The sequence below is a fragment of the Pezoporus wallicus genome, unplaced genomic scaffold (assembly GCF_028554395.1).
Source record: "Pezoporus wallicus isolate ANWC-B61680 ecotype Strahan unplaced genomic scaffold, APGP_CSIRO_Pwel_v1 scaffold_7107, whole genome shotgun sequence".
Taxonomy (NCBI): Eukaryota; Metazoa; Chordata; class Aves; order Psittaciformes; family Psittacidae; genus Pezoporus; species Pezoporus wallicus.
Window position 1 is genome coordinate 665,638 of NW_026642114.1, and position 18,953 is coordinate 684,590.

General features: G+C 38.5%; 1 protein-coding gene across 1 annotated transcript; it reads right to left on the reverse strand.

The window, feature by feature from the left end:
* Positions 1-61: 61 nt before the first annotated feature.
* FIRRM (FIGNL1 interacting regulator of recombination and mitosis) lies at positions 62-18,851 on the reverse strand. The gene is made up of 24 exons (XM_057427382.1): positions 18,674-18,851; positions 18,125-18,164; positions 17,334-17,422; positions 16,146-16,250; positions 15,427-15,567; positions 14,611-14,773; positions 14,160-14,244; positions 13,439-13,577; positions 12,875-12,955; positions 11,867-11,931; positions 9,621-9,769; positions 8,607-8,715; positions 7,913-8,099; positions 6,788-6,870; positions 6,345-6,396; positions 5,903-5,996; positions 5,102-5,283; positions 4,305-4,427; positions 3,297-3,392; positions 2,746-2,859; positions 2,212-2,316; positions 1,817-1,897; positions 951-1,064; positions 62-649 (listed from the first exon to the last, which is right to left on the reverse strand). The coding sequence occupies exons 1-24, from the start codon at positions 18,770-18,772 to the stop codon at positions 464-466; spliced, it is 2,682 nt and encodes an 893-aa protein (XP_057283365.1). The 5' UTR covers positions 18,773-18,851; the 3' UTR covers positions 62-463.
* Between the last annotated feature and the right edge of the window lie 102 nt (positions 18,852-18,953).

Here is an 18,953-nt window from a genome sequence, read left to right on the forward strand (position 1 = left end):
AAGAGGTGTATGTTCAGAGACAGCAGACAGCCTTAAATTGTTATACTTGAATGTATTTTAAAATTAAGATAAAAACACCTACTGCCTGGTCACCTGTACAGGACAACAAAGGTAACTTACAACAGGTTCAAACATCTTAGTATTCAAAATACAATCTCATGAAATGGTTAGCACCATACAGTAGCTTAGAAGAGGAAGCTATACAATGGCAATATACAAAATCACAGCTCAGAGGCATAGTAGTGACCATTAAAATGTATCAGTCCTTCCAGCCAGTTGTGAAAGACAGGCCATCATCTCACACCCCATTTTGTTTTGGCACATTAACTGAGACACAGCAGCACAGTAGAGCATTGCACTGTATCATTTTTTTTCTTCTCCAGAAATTGTGGTACGAGAGCATCTCTTCCTTATGAGGGGGAGCTGAGACGTTTTATTATCTTTAATCCCTGTTGAGCACACCTTACCGTACACTGTCTCTGAGGATGGCTATAGCTGTGTGTAGAGCCTCCAGTTTCACTGCAAGCCAAGCAGGGGGTGATCCCTTCTGGAGCAGCAGCTTCACAGCCTCCACTGCCCCCTCCATAGTGCCTATCGCTGACTTATACTGCTCCTCAGAAGGTGGGTGACAAGCTCTTTTTGCCAGAGGCTGCAGATTTAAGTAAACATGAGACATTATTTATAAGCCTCTGCACAAGTGATCAGTCTTCATCTAAATGCAGGAAACCCCTTAGATGGAAAACAGCTGCAAGAGACTACCTTGTCTTGCGAGAGCTTTTGCTGTCTGGTAGGCAGTACAGAGCATTCAAGCATAACACTATGGGCCAGGAGTGCACGCGACCTTTTATCTTAGAACATGGAGGGCAGCAAGACCATCTTGAACCTCTTTAGGTACTTCCTGGAACTAACAAATCAACAATAGAGCCCAGAGAGTTTAAAAGTACACATACCTCTCCTGTTGATTCCAGTTCTGCACCCATTTTCATCAGCTGTGCACTGCAGGTAATCCTTTCTTGCTTCATGCGTTCTGTTCGTGCTTCTGTTGTCTCCTCTACCTGCCTCGTCTAGGGAGAACGTCACAGGAGACGTAACTAAACCAAGGCAACATTACCAGCCTTCATAGACTCCATTTATGTGCCAGAACAAAAGGGCGGGAGAGATCTTAACAAGCGGTTTGAAGTGAATCTAACTTCTCACACACTTGTGAGCAGACTGAAGTTATCTGCAACTCTGGTGTAGCATCAGTTCTGGCAGCTTATCAGTTGTTTTGCTAATTACCTGCTTGTCAAATACTGTTCATCCAGATAGCCCTGTCTTAGGTTACAGCATGCTAACCACGCTCCTTTCCACTGTGTTCTGCATTAATAGCCATCTGCTCTTAAGGGAATTTTTTCTAATACGCAAAAAAGACGGATATGTTTCATATGCGTTCATTTGGCTTTCAGAAACTAATCCAAGAGAAACAGGGAAGGATATCACACAAACCAAATGATGAAATCCTTGTCTTGTTATTGGATAACTTATCTGCTTACAACAACTGTTCCATTTGATTGTTTGTTTTGTTCAAGGAGGGAAAAGTGAAGCACTTAAAGTTGGAACATAGTAGAAGAGCAGCATGCAGAGGAATAGCAGTTGTTGATTCTGATTAAAGCAAGTAGGAAAGTTCAACCAGATCAACAATTTATTTTAAAGTTACTTATTTTATCACCGTGCAGATAATGCAGGTGTAGACATAGACATAGGCTGTGTACTGTGTATAACGGACGTGCGGAACATCAACTAAGAAAGCAGTAAAGTGACTCAGCAACATACATACCTTCGCCAGAAAACTAATAACTTTGTTCTTAGTTTCTTCAGAATCAAGGCATTGAGGAACAACATCTTCATGGCTTGTTTCCTGTCAAAAATGTTGAGTAATCATTGTCTAGTACACTCATATTAACAGAGGAATAGACAAAGTAAAAATGTTTCCCTGACTGTCCCTCTTCTGTTGCAACCAATCTAAGGAACCAATGTTTTATCTTCCTTCACTTCCAGGTTGTGAAATCACTTGCAGCTGCACTAGGCCTCATTACTTTTGATGTGCAATAGCATCTGTAATACTGAGATCCAAGCTAGTCATGGAAGAGCAGCAAATATTTAAGACAGAATTTCTGTACAATAAAAATTAACAGAGCCAAATACACACATCCAGAGTTCTGCTATACTTACCTCTGCAAAATGTGTGAATGCCTCCAATGCGTGCTGATGAATCAGCCAGGTCTGGTCAGCCAGCAGAGAAGCAAACACACATGACAACTGGGGTACAACTTGCCTCTGAAAGAGGAACAAGTATCTATCAGTTCTGAAGAGTTAGTTGTGCATATCTTACCATCATGATTTGTTATTAAAGAATTGCTCTAATGTCAAGGGACAGGTTTGTGAAATGAGAGTGACTGCCTTGTCTGGCAAAAAAAACCCAACACTCTAAGGGAGGTGACATGTTATGTTCTTTCTTCTTGGAGGGTTGTATGTCAGTCCTTTCTAACTGTTGAGAAGCAACAAGCAAATGAATAAACCAAGCACCTTGCAAGCACTCAGCATGTCTCAATGAAAAACAGAACTACCACAGGCCATTAATAAAGTCTCCAAAATTATTATATCCTTGCACTCCTGTATGCAAAGAACTTGATCCTCAATATTTAAATAAATATCTTTTCATCCAAAGTCTGAAACTTATTTCACTAAGGCCACAATTATATTCACCTGTGCTTCTTGTGGTATAAAGACCTTTCCCATAGAAGAGAGAAAATCCACCATTGCTAGACGAACATGGTCTGGGGGATCCAACTGGAAAAGGGAAGACTGCAGGGCAAATACCTGCAGAAAAGGAACCCAATGAAGCTTCATCACACAGATTCCAGATGAAAACTGTTCTGTCTCATCTTTAAATCTTAGGACATTGATCTCAGAAAACTGGACTGAAAACAAAAGGAATGCTACACCTTCAATAAAACTGGCTAGGATAAAGCTGCTGCAGTATTCACTTTAGAAAGAAATTAGCATGCTCTATAGCATATCCATAGATCTCAATTTTCTTACAGAGTAATGGGATTCAAAAACAGTGTTCACCACAGTGCCGTATACTTGGTTTAAAGATCAGGAAAGTAATCAAGGAAGAAATAAAATTAGGAATCTCCATGTGTTAAGAGTAGGTCAGACCATGAAATAACTCATTTGGGATTTCATTAAATCACAAAGACCTTAGTTTTCATGAAGTAATTTATTCATAGATAGGATTTGTTTTGGTGTTTTACCTGAGTAATCAGTTGAGCATCTAATGCTTGGACGAAAAATTCCAAAAGGTGAAGTAATAAACACACTGTCTGCTGGAGACATGGCTCATCTGAGACCTTTAACACATCACAACATATTAGTAACGTTGCATTCTTATGAACTAACTACTTAAGAAAGAATTTTAAATTATGGTAGCGTTCCAAACTTCTTAGCTAACTTTACACAGAGAAAAGAACACATCATAAACAGCAGAATATTAAAATAGTCATATCAATATTTGTAGGTAGTCACACTTTTAAAAGACCCTTTTCTTAGATTTTTTTTTTTGTATTAAGAATATTTATTGCCTATTCCTCATCGCCATCCTCCACTCACTAATATAAGCACCTAATGGTTATATGAACTATTTCTTTTCACTTCTTAGTTGCCAAATGTCTTCAAAGAATGGCTGAGGTTGGAAGAGACCCCTGAAAGAGCACATTGTTGGCTCTTCTTCACCCCCACTCTCAAACTTTCATTTTTAATCCTTTTTTTCTTTACTGCAGCTGCAGACATGAACAGGTATACAGTTGCAAAGAAATCACCTTACCCCTTGTTCTCAAATCTGGGAGGAAGGTTGCTAGCTCTATGGGTTTTCATGTGTGTTAAGCTATACACTAATTAAATCACCACAAATTTTGTTCACATTCTCAAGAACATTAAAAACAGGCCAGTTCTGTAACTGGTATGAACCAGAATGATGTATTTCAGGCTTCCTGTTAAGCTAGTCTGATTCTGACACTAAATAACAGATGGAGAAACAAGGAACCATGTATGTAATGCTCAGGAAAATTCAAACTCCTCTTCCCAGAGCACATGCCTGTCTAATACATAAAGCAGCTGAGAGCAGATGGGCAGCACAGTTACACAGCTTTACAGAAATGGTCTCATCCAAGTAAAACAACAACTTAGTAACAAACACATAATGAAACAGCACCAGCCTCTCAAAAACATCATGCTTTCACGACTGGAGCAGCAAATTCTCTTACCTGCTTAGCCTGGAGAAAAGTCCAGAACTGACCAAGCACCCCCAAGACAGATGTCTGAAGCTCTGCCTCCAGAGTGTCATCAGCAAAACTGCAGGCAGCCAGCAGCACAGAAAGGGCAGTATTCTAGTAGGAAAAAAACTGTATAAGAGTGACCAAAAAAACCTACATGTAAACCAAACCAAAACCCCTGGCTCCTATTAAACATCTGAAATGATACAAGATGGCAAGAAGCCCAATGTGCTCTGTCAGCTGTACAGTACAGCTAATCCACTGGGCCAGCAGCCAACAAAGCTTCCAAAGCAAGGAAACCATCCGTTACTTCTGTGAGTTTCACACGGTGCTGCAGCCATTAGCTGCACTGGCAGGCGATAGCTGGCAGCAGACAATTCACGTGGAAGTCCCTGGTTTCTCACACTCCTTTGAAAGGGAGACCAGTGAGCATCTTTCAGATTTGATGCTGCATTAAACCAGCCAGTTTTCAAAACTTAAAACTTATTGTATGATGTAGTATATATCAGAAATTCTGAAGAAAAATACATCTGCTTTCCTAGAGAGCAAACCGTACCTAAAGTAGTAAACCGTAAAACCTCCAGTGTCACCCTCAGCATAGAGGCTCCTAAGGTGCTGTGTACTAGCACAAAACATTAAAAAGAGAGTTCTTACTCATGCGTGTGGCAGTTAGGCAAGGAAAAAGCAGCACAGAGAAGAAACAGAATTGGGGTGAGAGCAACAGAACCCTTATGGTTTGGAAATCCAGAGTTCCCACATTTTTACAAAGAGAACCAAATCTCCCTTACCACACATCGGAGCTCTCCTAAAGCACGCCTGCTATTCAACCATTGCCTGCACTGTGTGAGCCCAGCCACACAGAGCTGACATGCCACTCGTTTCCTAAGATCAGGATTCAGAGCCTTTAGGGATATATGCTGCCACACAGCTAAGTTCTCCACCTCTTCTGGAACAAACTTATGAGCAAATTCTACCTGCAAACAAAAGTTAATATGAACTAAACAGGCCAGAAGACAATTTGATAATCTGTCAGAAAGCTGAGAAACCAAAAAGCACTACTAGTTTGCTTTGGAAATACTACATGAAAAAAAATTATGTAAAACCTTTTGTGTAAATAAAATCGAGCTTACTGCCACCTCTCTTGTCACATATAGGGCATCAAAATGATTAAGCAACTTACTCTTTCATCTGCTTGAAACAATGGCTCTCAAGCAAGAAGACCAAGATTTAGCCTCTCCAACATATACAGAGGCACTAACAGAAAGGGATGCTAGTCTTTGTATCTGATGGCATGAGAACACTCATAAACACCGATTACAGATACAGTGACAGTTTCAGCAAATCTGGGTAATGTGCCATTATCATACTTAGTCAAAAAAAGGACTTCAGTGCTGCCCAGTAAGACCCCTCTTAGAAAGGCATCTGTGTGTTTCTTGGTAGAGCACATCTGTACAAATTAGAACCCACTATGACAAAGTAATAATAAGTACAGTATCAAGTACAGCAAGTGAAGAACTGAAAGAGGATATTTTAACACAGGCCAGTGATTCAGATCTCTCCTATTAAAGAGAGGAAATGCCGTGCTATACTTGCCTGATGATCTGGAGCCATCAAGAAGAGCATACGCCTCAGCAGAATACCCAAGGCAGAGATCTCGTAACAGTCACTGGGCCAAGACTTTATCTGAATTAGGATAAGAGAGCAATGTATCTAATTAAATTAAGAAAAATATCACCACTCAGGAAATTAATTCTATACAGAATGTTCTGAGAGTCACAGTGTGGGATCACAGCAGTAACACTCTACATAAAACAATGCAGGACATGTTGGAAATAGTAGACATATTGTTTTATATTTTCACAGTGCTGCTTGGGCTAATTATTAACCCAATTTGAAGATTTAAAGCAATCTCCATTTGTATTTGGGAAAAAAAAAAAAAGAAAAATTCCTGTCTTTGGTCATTTAGAAAGTTTGCTGGTAGAACTAGGATTAAAACTGGTGCCAAATTGTAAAGATCACTGTGGTTCTTACCAAGTGGGCAATCACAGCAACGTGGTGAGCGCACAGTTCAGCTGTTCCATATCTGAATGTGAGAGACAGAAGCTTGTGAGTCTGTACTTCCTACTTTTTTACAGATTAAATTTTATAAATCTTGTCTGAGATGGCCATTTCCTCTAATATATTTAAACTTGATATGCACAGAACCAATTTACCTGTGAGAACCATTCCACAAAAGAATTCTTAAATAATAGGAAAGGTATGTTTCCCTTTATTGCATGAATGTAAAAAAGGCTATGCCATTTCTGCTCCTAGTTTTCAAAATATACTCTATATCTGAAAATAATCCAATTCTGGGACAATTTGCCTTTAAAAAAAAACCCAAAACCAAACAAAAACCACTTGAGAAATTATGTAAAAGAGAACTAACTGGATCTGTGGAAATCCTGCTTCACCTGGAATAAAAAACATCTTACCGGGCAAGGAAGCACCACGAGTCCATTGCTAGCAAAGATGTGATCATACTAGAACCCAGCACAGCATCCAGCAGAGCATACTCCTGGGGAGAAAATACATATACAAATTCACACAGAAACAGACTGCAGGCTTACTATGACTTTTACTCCACTAATTAGCCTAAAATCTACTACGATTTTCAGCTTATCTGATTTAAAATGGTTTAAGAACTCATTATCATACTCTCTATTCAGCTACACATCAAGCACACCTTCAGTTTTGCATGTTTTGAATGTGCATGTACAGTCATTCCAACGGGCTGAGGATCCCTCACTTTTCAAGACATTCCATCATGTGCATCCCTTCTTCACAAGGCAATTCTATTAAATTTTTGTTTGGTTTTTTTTTTAATCATTTTAAAACCAATGTATTGCCAATTTTCTTGCCAGCTTTATTGGCAGCTCACTGAAAACCAAATAAAACCTCTTCTCCTGTAGGAACATGAATTTTATCTGAAAGAGGAATATAGCGTTCAGAAAAAAGAAAAATTAAATTAGGGCTATCATTGCTGTATGACAGAACTTTATAAAGGTTTACATTTATCTAGAAGTTCTTTTGTCTATATGTAGTAAAAAGTGTAAAACTTCTAAAACTTTATATAAAGTTAATCAAAGCCCAGAATACTACTCTGAAGTAGAAAATTTTGCTTATTACCATGTAATGGTATATTCTTAGCTGCAATCACAACAATATTATCTACTCTAAATATTAAATTCCATTTTATTACTTCACAGTATAGACTAACAAAACCAGGTGAGATTCATACAACCTGAATACCACATAAAAGAAAGCACTGAACTTTTTTAGAACAACTTGACCTTCCCACCCCCCAAAGAGAACAGAGATTTCCAACACCACTGATGTTCTCTAGAACTTGTATGAAGCTTTATTTTTCCCTTTTCTACTAGTGACGTTTACTGTATAACTGAAACCCAGTTATGTAGATGCACCATGGCAGCTTTCTACAGTATCATTTCATACCTAAGCACCTCTTTAGAGCCAGATCATTAGAAAGAACTCATTCTTTTTTAAATACTACCCATTCATCACATAGCTGAAGAGATGATAAGCAAAAATAATCTTACCAGCCGAGGAAAGTGTGATGGGAGTGTGGAAGCAATGAAGGAGCACAGGTGGACACAGACATAGTGATAGAGGGTGATGGGAGCAGCCAGCTGTCCTGTACTGATCACCTCTGGCAAACACACAGGGAGAGAAAGCTCGCCAGAACATTGCTGGAAACTGAAGAAGAGAGCTGAAAATAAAGATAGGCTGCAAGTGGAGAAACAAAAACAAAAAAACAATTGGGTTACAAATATATGTAAACTGCAAGCCTTGCAAGCCCTGCAAGCAATATCTGTACTACAGAAACTTTATCTTTGACCAGAAAGAACAGCAATAACTTTGGTGCTTTTAGATCAGATTTTAACTCCTGACTACTTTCCTCTTTTACAAATTCAGGTGACTATTAGCAAGTTCAGGCATAAAAACATAAGATTTTAACTTCGTGAACTATCAACAAATTACATACATCTCTCTCTTCTTATCCTGGAAGTACTCTAAATACCCTTTCTTTCTTGAAAAAACAAAGACATTTCTGGCCTTCGCTCCCTGTAGCACTGAACATCAGAGCCCATTTTTTCCAGTGTAAGGATGTAAATCCACAGAGTCTGACAAATTTTACTACTCAGCTGCAAAGGAAATTCCAACAGCTGAGCCCCTCTGCCTGTACAGACTGACTGCTGTGGTGAAGAGATACAATAAAAACCTTTTTAGTACCTTTTTCCTGTGTTCCAGAGAGTTTGCACTTCTTCAGGCTGAGAGGACAGCTTGTCCATTATGGTAATGAGAATTAGACACTGAGGCAGCTGCTGCTCAGGAGGGAGACCTGTAAAAGTTGGGTTGTTTTTTTTTAACATGCTGCTAGTTGATAAACATATTGTGTGTGTAAACTGGCTTTTAAGCAACTGACAAATGACGAACAACTGATGAAACATAGAAGTCCCCAGTAAAATAATAAAAAATTACTTACAGACTCTGCTGGGAAAAAAAGAATGGATCATCATGAATATTATGCTTGAATGAAAAATAAACACAATATACCGTATCAGGTAAAATCTAAAATACTCCAGTTCTGAACTATCACTGCAAGATACTGCAAAGGATTTACAATCTGGATGCCTCACGCTTCCGTTCTTCTTGAAAGCACTAGATGACTCAAATACTGAAACCAAAGTTTTCTTGTAAGTGGATAGGCCAGGATAATCACAAGGCCAGAGTGCACACGTGAAAAAGAAGTCAGTCAGCTATCTCAGAATTACAACATGCTGGTCAGGGCAGAAATGAGGGAGCGTGGAGTGTTATAACAAAAAGCTGAGCATTTTCCAGATTGAAGGCATTCTACTTTTCACAGAAAATAATTAATTAGGAAAAAATAGCTGTCTTCCCCCATCAACAGAACAACAGAAAAATTTCAGCCTACTTTGAAAGTCTGCGACAAATGTGGACTGAAATGATGCTAAACTAATACTAATTCTAATACTTCAGACTAATCCTAAAGTTATTGTGAGTAACTCTGGAAAAGATGCATTCAACAGCAACATGAACTATCTGTTACAAAATTCATCTGAGTTAGGATGCAACCAGGTATATCATTGTATTTTTGAAAGAACTGGAGACAAGTAAACCAGTGCAGAATATTGCCTGTGCTCCAGAAAGTCAAAATACCAATCTTGATCCCTTAGAGATGCTTGCACAGTACTTACAGCAGTGGTAGCTGTATTTTAAACCCACCTAGCTTTTCACTTAACACTTGCTCCATAAAAGGGCTAAAGGGAAGAAGTTGATTGATGAGAGGGTCCAGAGCCACAAGAAACACCCGGGATATTTCATCTCTGTGAACTTCAGAGATCTCTGGAGCATAGAGGCTGGGAGGAAATTTGCTGAGGGGGGAGGGAAAAAAAAAAAGTTAAATATTCTCAGTAGCATTTGCAGTAACACTGCTTTTGAAAAGAGCTACAAAAAGAAAAATTAATGGTTTCCTTGTTATTCTGAAACGAAAGGCAGAAATGGGTCCCCATTTTAGAATGTTTGTTGTAGCCTAAGAGTTACAACTCTGCATGCAGCCTTTAAACTAAGCATCAAAATTCGGTATTTTACTAAACACTGAAAGAAAACCTTACACACTTATGTAAAATACATAACAAATATTAAGAGAAATATACCAAGTCTCAAAAAACGTCATGCAATGAAAAGCCGAGAACACACCTGGATACACAATTTGACAGTCGTAAATGTGACAGCACTAATTTAACATGACACCAATAAAAGGTACCACAATTTCTTTGAAGAATAAAACAAACCTGGCCAATAAAAGAAAAAAGGATGTGATACCAGAACAGAGCAAAAGAGATCATGAAAAGAAAACCTGCTACTCTTGCAGGCTTTTTACAGTCACTTTATAAAGCGACTGTAAAAATGCTACCTTCCTACTCAAAAATCCTGCCCAATTTTCTGAGTGAATAAAAGTTTACAACCTTCCACTTGAAAAAGATCTACAAGGTAAGTAAAGTTAGAAGAGGAAACTCATAAAAAAACATTCAATCTTGCAGCATAACATGCAGTGAATTCATGCACACATCTCACCACAGAATCTGGTTTCAATTCGAAAAGAATGAATGAATTCAGCCCACTATGGCAATGGCCACTTTCCCCTAATTCTTCCCCACTGCTGCAACAAATAGAACAAAACTTTTGGAAGAAAAACAGTAAGCTGCTTGCAGACTGTTATGCTTTATGAGCATAACATTAAAAAAACATTTGCTTCCAGGAGAACCAGAGTCCTTTTGCGAGATTTCACAAGACTAAAAATGTAACAGTAAAGCTGTAGAAAATTTCAGGATACTCTCTGATCCTCTCTCCCTTCAGGACAAATGATTCTATACATTGTCTTAAAGTAGAAACAATCTGTCAAATGTTGCTGCTGACACCTGCATTGACATCTGAAGGCTGCATGGAGACTGCATAGCAGCCTTCAATTTCTGAAGGGAGGCTACAGGCATGCCAGAGAGGGACTCTTCATCAGGGACTGCAGCAATAGGGCAAGGGGTAATGGTTTAAACAGGAGAAGCTCAGGTTAGACATAAGGAAGAAATTCTTCGCTGTGAAGGTGGTGAGGCACTGGAACAGGTTGCCCAAAGAAGTGGTAAATGCACCATCCCTGGCACTGTTCAAGGCCAGATTGGACAGAGCCTTCAGCAGCATGGTCTAGGGTGAGGTGTCCCTGCCCATGGCAGGGGTGCTGGAACTAGATGAACTTAAGGCCCTTTCCAACCCAAACCATTCTATGATTTTCTATGATTCAGTCTTGGATTTTTCCTCTCACTAGAATTTAAGACAGAAAACAAACAAACAAACAAATAAATGTATTTTTTAGTTAATTTTTTTGGTTTAGTTAGGCTGTTTAGTTATATATGAAAGAGACAGAAATTAGGATTACTAGGGAATGATAATTCTGAATTGTCTTGACTGTGCATGATTTGACTTGCATCACACTACTGTTTATTTCGAAGTGGAAGGTGCACTGCTGGGTTGCTCTGCTGTAACTTGGCCTCGCTGCTTCATTGCGAGATGACCAAAGGGTGAATCCTACCTTCAGGAATTGTGATAGGAACAAGAATTTTCAAATGAACTCGCATAAACAAAACCAGTTTTCAAGACAATCCATCTGTATATTCTATACATAACTCAAGAAATGCTGACATAAGTAATGGCAACAACATTGGTGGTTTGTCAACAGCACACACTGGCAGCACTGCTCAAGAATGGCGTGCAGGTAACTAGTTTCACACAAAACTGCCCATTTAAAAAAAAACACCAAAACCAAAACAAAACCTAGATTTCCATACTTGAAAAAAGAAAGCAACAGCTCTGGAACAAGAACTATATTTTTACATCACACAATACTTGTAAATTTAAGAATGCTATATGGAGATGTTATTAAGATACTATCAATAATCAACTCTTTCTGCTTTTCTTACCTGTATATCTGAAGAAAGAGCTGATGTAACTGAGAACACGAATCAGAGAAGAAAGAAAGAAATTCCTGCAAAAGCCATTAATTTTGAACAGTACTTTCAACATAAAATGCATGATTAAATACACTTTCTGTTCTGCTATACTGGTGCATAAAATACTACACTGGAAAAACTTTAAGTTCTAACAATCTGCAGCACAAAGCAAGTGCAAAGCAAACACTAAACAAAGTATGCCTAAAATGAATTACACTACATGTACATATATTACAGGTAAAACAATTAAATCTGTAAACTTATTTTAAAAAAATAAGAAGTATGGTTGTAATAGCCATAGAGAGCTGCACTCTGAAGGGGTCTCATACATGCTGTAAGGCAATTCTATCCTGTCACAATGCTATTCATTTTGTGTCCCCTCCCCACCATGGAACAGAACATATGCAGAATACACCATCACTGCTGTTCCTAGAGAGGAATTTTTTTCACACGCATTCTTAAAATTGGTAGATTTACAGCACGTCTTTTAACAATGAAAAGATAAAACACAACAACAAAATGAAAGGGCCAGGAAAAGAAGAGGAAGTCAGTGTCCATGCTAACGGTACACAGGCATTTCTTCTTATTAATGTGCCACATAGTTTTCAAATGCTGAAACAAGCAACAACTCTGAAAACTTGGCAATGGGTTTCATCTGCTTAATTCTTCCAGATGAAGCTACTATTGCATTGACTCAAGGCTACCTGTAGAGGCTGGACATCTCCCGCCAACTCCTCAGTGATGACACTGCTTGTAATAGCTTATTATTCGTGTTCCTGTTAAACCCCAGCAGTAAACCTGCTTAACCTTGTGAGTATATATGGGCAAAAGAACTCCAAACAGGTTATGCACGGATGTTAATTACACCTCCCATATGATATAATTATTAAATTATTAACATATTACACAGTACAAAATTATTCCCTTTGCAGGACAGAGGCTTAAATTTAATACTAACATAGAAGTATTAAAACCTACCTTGGTGTAGTGTACCAAGGAATTAGCAAAGAACCTGCACAGTTTGACTGTCTTCTGGAACAGCCTGAGGTCAGTGCCCTCCTGTCCCAGAAAAAAAGCAGTCTAAAACTTAATATACAGAGTAATACAATAAGAAAGAAGGTTAGATTTCTAACAATGTTCAAACTTGATTCTTTACAGACTCTGCAGCTATGGAGGAAAAAGATTTAAAAATGTATGCTTCAACATCTTTAGAGCAACACTCAGAATTGAAACGTTTTGACTAACCTTGGGATAATGCCAGTTTAGGAAATAAAATAAAAAAAATAGAAAAAAAATCCCATAGAGTATGGTGGAAACTTATTTTCAGTGCCCCAATCTAAACAAAGTGATGGCCTCATTTTCACATGGTTTCAAAAGAACAAGGTGTTCTGCTACCATATGAAGTACCCCCACGAAAAAAACACACCCCCCATAAAAAACCCCAAAACCTCAAAAAAAAACCAAACCACTCCAAGCAGCAATACAGCACAAAGAAGTTACTCTTCTCAGGTTAACAGCAGCTTCGGGAGCTTTTTAATTCACCTGTATCCCAGATATCTTCATTTGCTCAGCCAGTTGCAAACAGGAGTGAAAAGAAAGGAGAGTGTCATTGCACAGGCCACTGAGGATATCACTGTGTTTCAGATGGCACTGCAGCAGAGAATGATGCTTCAGGCTTTGCCTAAAAGATAGACATATAATCAGATATTTTAGTGTCAAAAGTGATCATGCCATGAGTTAGTACAGATCCAAATAACTGATTTTTCTATTTAGGCTTTTATACAACACTAATTGGTGCAATACCTGTGTACATCGAGGCCAGAAATTTAGAGAGAACAACCTTCTTCACAGCCACATACAAACACAGAGGAGAGGCAGAATGAAAGTGCAAGACAGCACAACTCAGGCCAAAACCACCTGCAAACCTGCAGGATCAGACCTCTTAAGATTATTTGTTCAGACAAATTTTCCAAGTTTTCTTCTGCACTGTGATACAAAAAGTCAAGCTTCTGTTACCTTTGATGCATGATTACTATCTACCTTCACTGATAGAACCTTTAAAAGGTTCTGCTCACTAGGTAAATTTAGAAATTAAATTTCTAGATTTACTTCTAGCTAAATAGCTAATTTACTAAATTTACTTCTAGCTAATAGCTAATTTCAACAGTATTTGAAACTCTGAACATAAAGCTATTGAAACACTGGCTATTTAGAATTACAGTCTGTTTATCTTACTATAAATCCAAAGAATTCAATTACATACTTGATGATGAACTTCCACGTATTGGCATGAAGAGCATGGTCCATGTTGGAAATGACAGAGCATATCTCCAGCACAGTGTGGATTACTAAGGAGGAAATAACAACAGCAACAACTGAGTTACATCAGATACATGAGTTCACAGTTATGCTACTCTCCTAGAAAAACAGCAGCTGTCACAAGCACTAATATTACCACACTGACATCAAATCAGAAAAATGGCTCAGTACTTAGGTGCTGCCCCTTTCCTACAAACCTACACAACATGCTCCACTCCAGAGAAAGTTTCAGGAGAAAAGCAGAAATATTTATAGCTTCAGAATGCTGCTTTCTGGGAGGTTGATCAGGTCAGCAGGAACTGAGCATACTTGGAACCCTGTTTTAAAAATTCAGGCATACTCTCTATAGAAAAAAGACTGAGAAAACAAAAAAAAAGTGTTAGATCCACATATACCTGACACCATATCTGTGATGTTATCTTCAGTAGAAGCAGAGCCCATGGAAATTGTATCAAGCAGTTCCATCAGCTGCTTCTGAAGAGAGTAAGCTTCCTTGAACATAGCTTGTAAGAGGTCAGAAATCAAGTGAAGTTGCCCACAGTACACAGATTCACTGTCCTGTAGGAAACAGAGAAGAGGTTTAAAAAAAAAGTTCAGGAATCACAGCCTGATTTTTCATGTGCTGAGCTTTGTCCAATGTTACACTGAGGAAAAAAAAGCGAAAACTTACCTACTGTAACCCAATATCCTGCCAGATCTACAGATTCTGCTACCAACCCCTGTTTGTTAAATACAAAATGCTATTCACCTGCAGCCTCCCCAACAACTAATGGATCCTACCCAGCTCTAGGGATTTTAACCAGGCTTTGGATTCAGTCTCAATATACAAACCTAAGATCATACTTCTGAACAAAACAGTGCAATGTTAGCAACAAAGGGAGCGGCATTCCAAATATTTCCCAATACTTTCAAATTAGAATTGTTAGATATTTGTCACCAGAGTTCAAGTCTTGACATGGAAAACTGATGTAAATGTTTCCATAAAAAAGACAAATTGAAAAGTGAAAATTAAGGCTATTGTGTCCTTATGAAAACCTTGTTTTATCTTCACTGTTCTAGAAAGAATTACTGTTGCATTGTGTAAACCACTTAACAATTAAAGTAAAAAAAAAAAATCAACAACAATATTATTTCAAAATAGGATCATCTTACAAAGTGCTTCCTAAAAGCCAACCAGTATAAGAATTTCTCTCCTTCTAACATGGACCTACCTTGCAGTGTGTAAATGTGTTCTTTACTACATAAAGAACAGAGGCTGGAAGGGTGCGGATGCTTTCCAGAGGCACACACTCCTGCAGCGTGCAGACGTATCGTACACAACCGGTCAGAGTCTCCAACAGCTGCACCAGAGTCTTAAAGCAAGAGTAAACAACAACAAATGTTTTTCACTTCTGCAATGATTTCAAAAGCATCTTCCTTAGCTGAATCGCACCTAGGGTTTTATGGCATTTAAAGTTCACTGATATTTGCATAAATTAAGTTTGTTAAGGATGAATGAAGCTTTATAAAATAATAAAGGCAATTCCAGAGCTTTTCTCCAAAACCATATGCTCTTTGAAAGCTTCATACTTCTGTTGACTACTGTTCTCAATTTATAAACATTTTAAAATTCAGAATTAAACAACTGTATAAATAGGTGCCAGACTCACTCTTTAAATACAGAGAATCACATTCCATTTGCATTAGAAACTTGAGCAGAATTTGAGATTTAGGATTCAGTGGTTTTAAATTATGGTTAGCATCACACACTAGATGTAATCAAATCATGCACAAAATGTTAATTGAACTTCAACTACAAAGGATGATCAAGTTACATTTTAGCTGCATGGTTAACAGCTGGCAAAAAATATACTAAAAATCTTTTAACTGTTTAGGTAAAATCAAAGACTAATTTAAACATTCCTTTGGTAATGTATTTCACAGGACTTGCCTGTAGAAGGTTCCTCACAGTATTGCATAACTCTGTATTCTGGCTGGTTAATCCTTTGGCCTCACTGTATAATTCATACATCAAGTTATCAAATAACTGTAAAGTCTGTCAAAACAAAACAAAACTTAAAACATTTTATTTAGAAACACACATGCAAATACCAATACCATTCTGTATCTACTTGCTTCCTTGGCAGGGAGTCACAGGCTACTGACATAATACACAGCAGAAAATAACACTTTCTAGCACTGGAATCACAAAGCACTATATACCAAGAAGCAAAAACTGCCGTATGGTTTTCCCAAATTACAAACAGAAGCTACAGGACCTGTTACTTTTTCTAAAACCTATTAAAAAACAGACTTCACAGCTAATTCACTTGAAATATGTACCTCATCCTACCAAAGATTATTTTTTTTTTACTTAGTTAAAACCATATAATTTTAAAAGGCTTTTCATTTTCAGATATTTTTAGAATTATTAAAATTTTGAATACATAAAAAAAATAACACTATAATCTACAAACAACAATAATTTCTCCTTTGGTTGAAGTTTCTGGGTATTTGATGAGTGCTACTGTTGAGACTGCAAAGACACTGAGGTGCTTCCAGACACCAGTGGGACACTACATAAGCTGGTAGGGTACAGTAATCCTTTTTCAGAATATGCCTGTTTTGAGGCATTTTTCTTGTTATCGCCAAAATTTGCTAAAGGACATAAAATAAACAAAATGGAAAAGAAGCGGCCATTTTTACAGGCTTCTTAAAAGATATAAGCTGAGGCCTGAAACTTAAATCAGGAATATAAGTAAATTTCACATTTATTCATGATATGTAAGCACTGCGTTCTTCAGTTTATTTCTCCTGAGAGGCTACCTCATGTAAAAATTCTCCAGCTCATTTCATAAGAAGCCCAATCTTTTCAAAAGAACAATTCAATTACTGAACCTAGAAAGCAGAACACTACATGTTCAACCCTCTCCCCACCATGAAGAGTTACAACAATCACAAAAACAATCCATTGTGGTTTAAACCACGACACAACCCAACAAAAACTGTTAGAAGTTTTAAAGGGTAAAATTTTAATTTTAAGTTATAACATGTGACCTCAAAAAAGAGTCACTGCATTCTACGCAGGTTTTAGCTCTGGACTTAAGGGAAATTCCACATTCAATTGAAACTGGCATACCTTAGGTAATACTTTTGAGAAAAAAGTTTGTTCCAAATCAGCAAGGCTGATATGGGGCAAAAACATTTCAGTCAGGATTCTCAAAACACCTGCAAAGCAAAATATTTAAGCATTACAGAAAAACAATGTGAGATTATCAGAAACATGTAGCAAGCTACCAGATGAAACAAAGAACTGCATCAAGTGGAAACAGATCAGGTATTTGATTTTGAGTGTCAACACATTTGCCACAAATGCATTATCTGAGAAATAACAGCTCCAAGGTGCACAAACACATCAATAATAGCATCACACCTGACTACACTTAGTTGAAGGCTAAGCACAGTTGTTTGCCCATGGAACTACAATTTCCCACACTCAAAACTGCAGACAGCTGCACATTTAACACGTTAGTTTGCATTATTAGGCAACTTAACAGCAAATGTTAGCAAGACTCCTGAAAGTTTACATATCAGTCTCATTTTCTTAACACTATCAGGTATTACAGGAGTTTGGCCACTTGTAAGATAACAGCCAAAAAGCAAAATACAAGATAAAAAGCACCCTTATTTAAAAGATCTAAAAATCAGTAGTGGGAAGGAAAAAACAGCCTTACATGCATAGGTTCTTTATGGGCTTTTATAAAGCTTATTCAACATGCAATTCGCGTAACATGCAAGATCCAGCAGGACTGCTGAAGATCACGAATGTCACTAGTTATAGCATAAGCATTTTTAAGTAGTGCAGAATTTACAATGCAATTGCAATACAATGATCCACAGGAAGAAGAGACACTTCTTGTCACTACTTACGAACATGCTCATTCCAGTCTTGAGACTCTTGATACATAGAGTAATAAAACGTTAAAGAAACTCTCTGCAATGAAAGTTATGTTTAAAGCTTCTGCAGAAGCCACAATGACTTCTCTCACACTGTTTCATGTACACTTCATCTACTGCATGAAATTGGTGGGGATACTCCATTACCACCGCAGGTACCTGAGTACCTGAACGATCAGCACAGGTATTTTTACAGTGCATTGGAGAATAAATCTTGGAAGTTTGGGGATGGGGGGGGGGGGGGGGGGAATTACATACAGTACTTAATTAACCTCACGCTATTTTCTACCATGTATCTTTTATTTCAGTGAAAGGCTGTATTCGTTTCCAGCGAAATAGCGGCGCACAGGTTTTCTGTCCTGTGTCAGCCCCTTACAAAGGTTGCAGCACTTTGCCTCCCAGGGATTTACTTGCTTAAACTGTGCAATGCTGCAGGAGGAACACCCTCACCCCCCCTCCCCAAATTTCGGGGTAGCTCCCCGCAACCACCCAGCAGCCGAACGGCTCTCCCGGGAAGGATATAAGGAGGCGGGGCAGGACGGCGGGCAGCTCCCTACGGCAGAGGTCCCAGTCCCAGCCGCCTAGCTCTTGTAGAAGCAACTCAGGATCTGTCTGGGACATGGCGCAAACTCCGCTCACCTCACGGCCGGGCGGCGGGAAAAAGAATTACCTCCGCTATCCCAGCACCCTCTGCGCTCGCCCTGCCCCCTTCTCCTCCGCTAGCGCGCATGCGCTCAGCAAACACGGAAGCCTATCCACGTGGGGTAAGAGGGGGTCGGTACGGGTACGGGGGACAGGGACA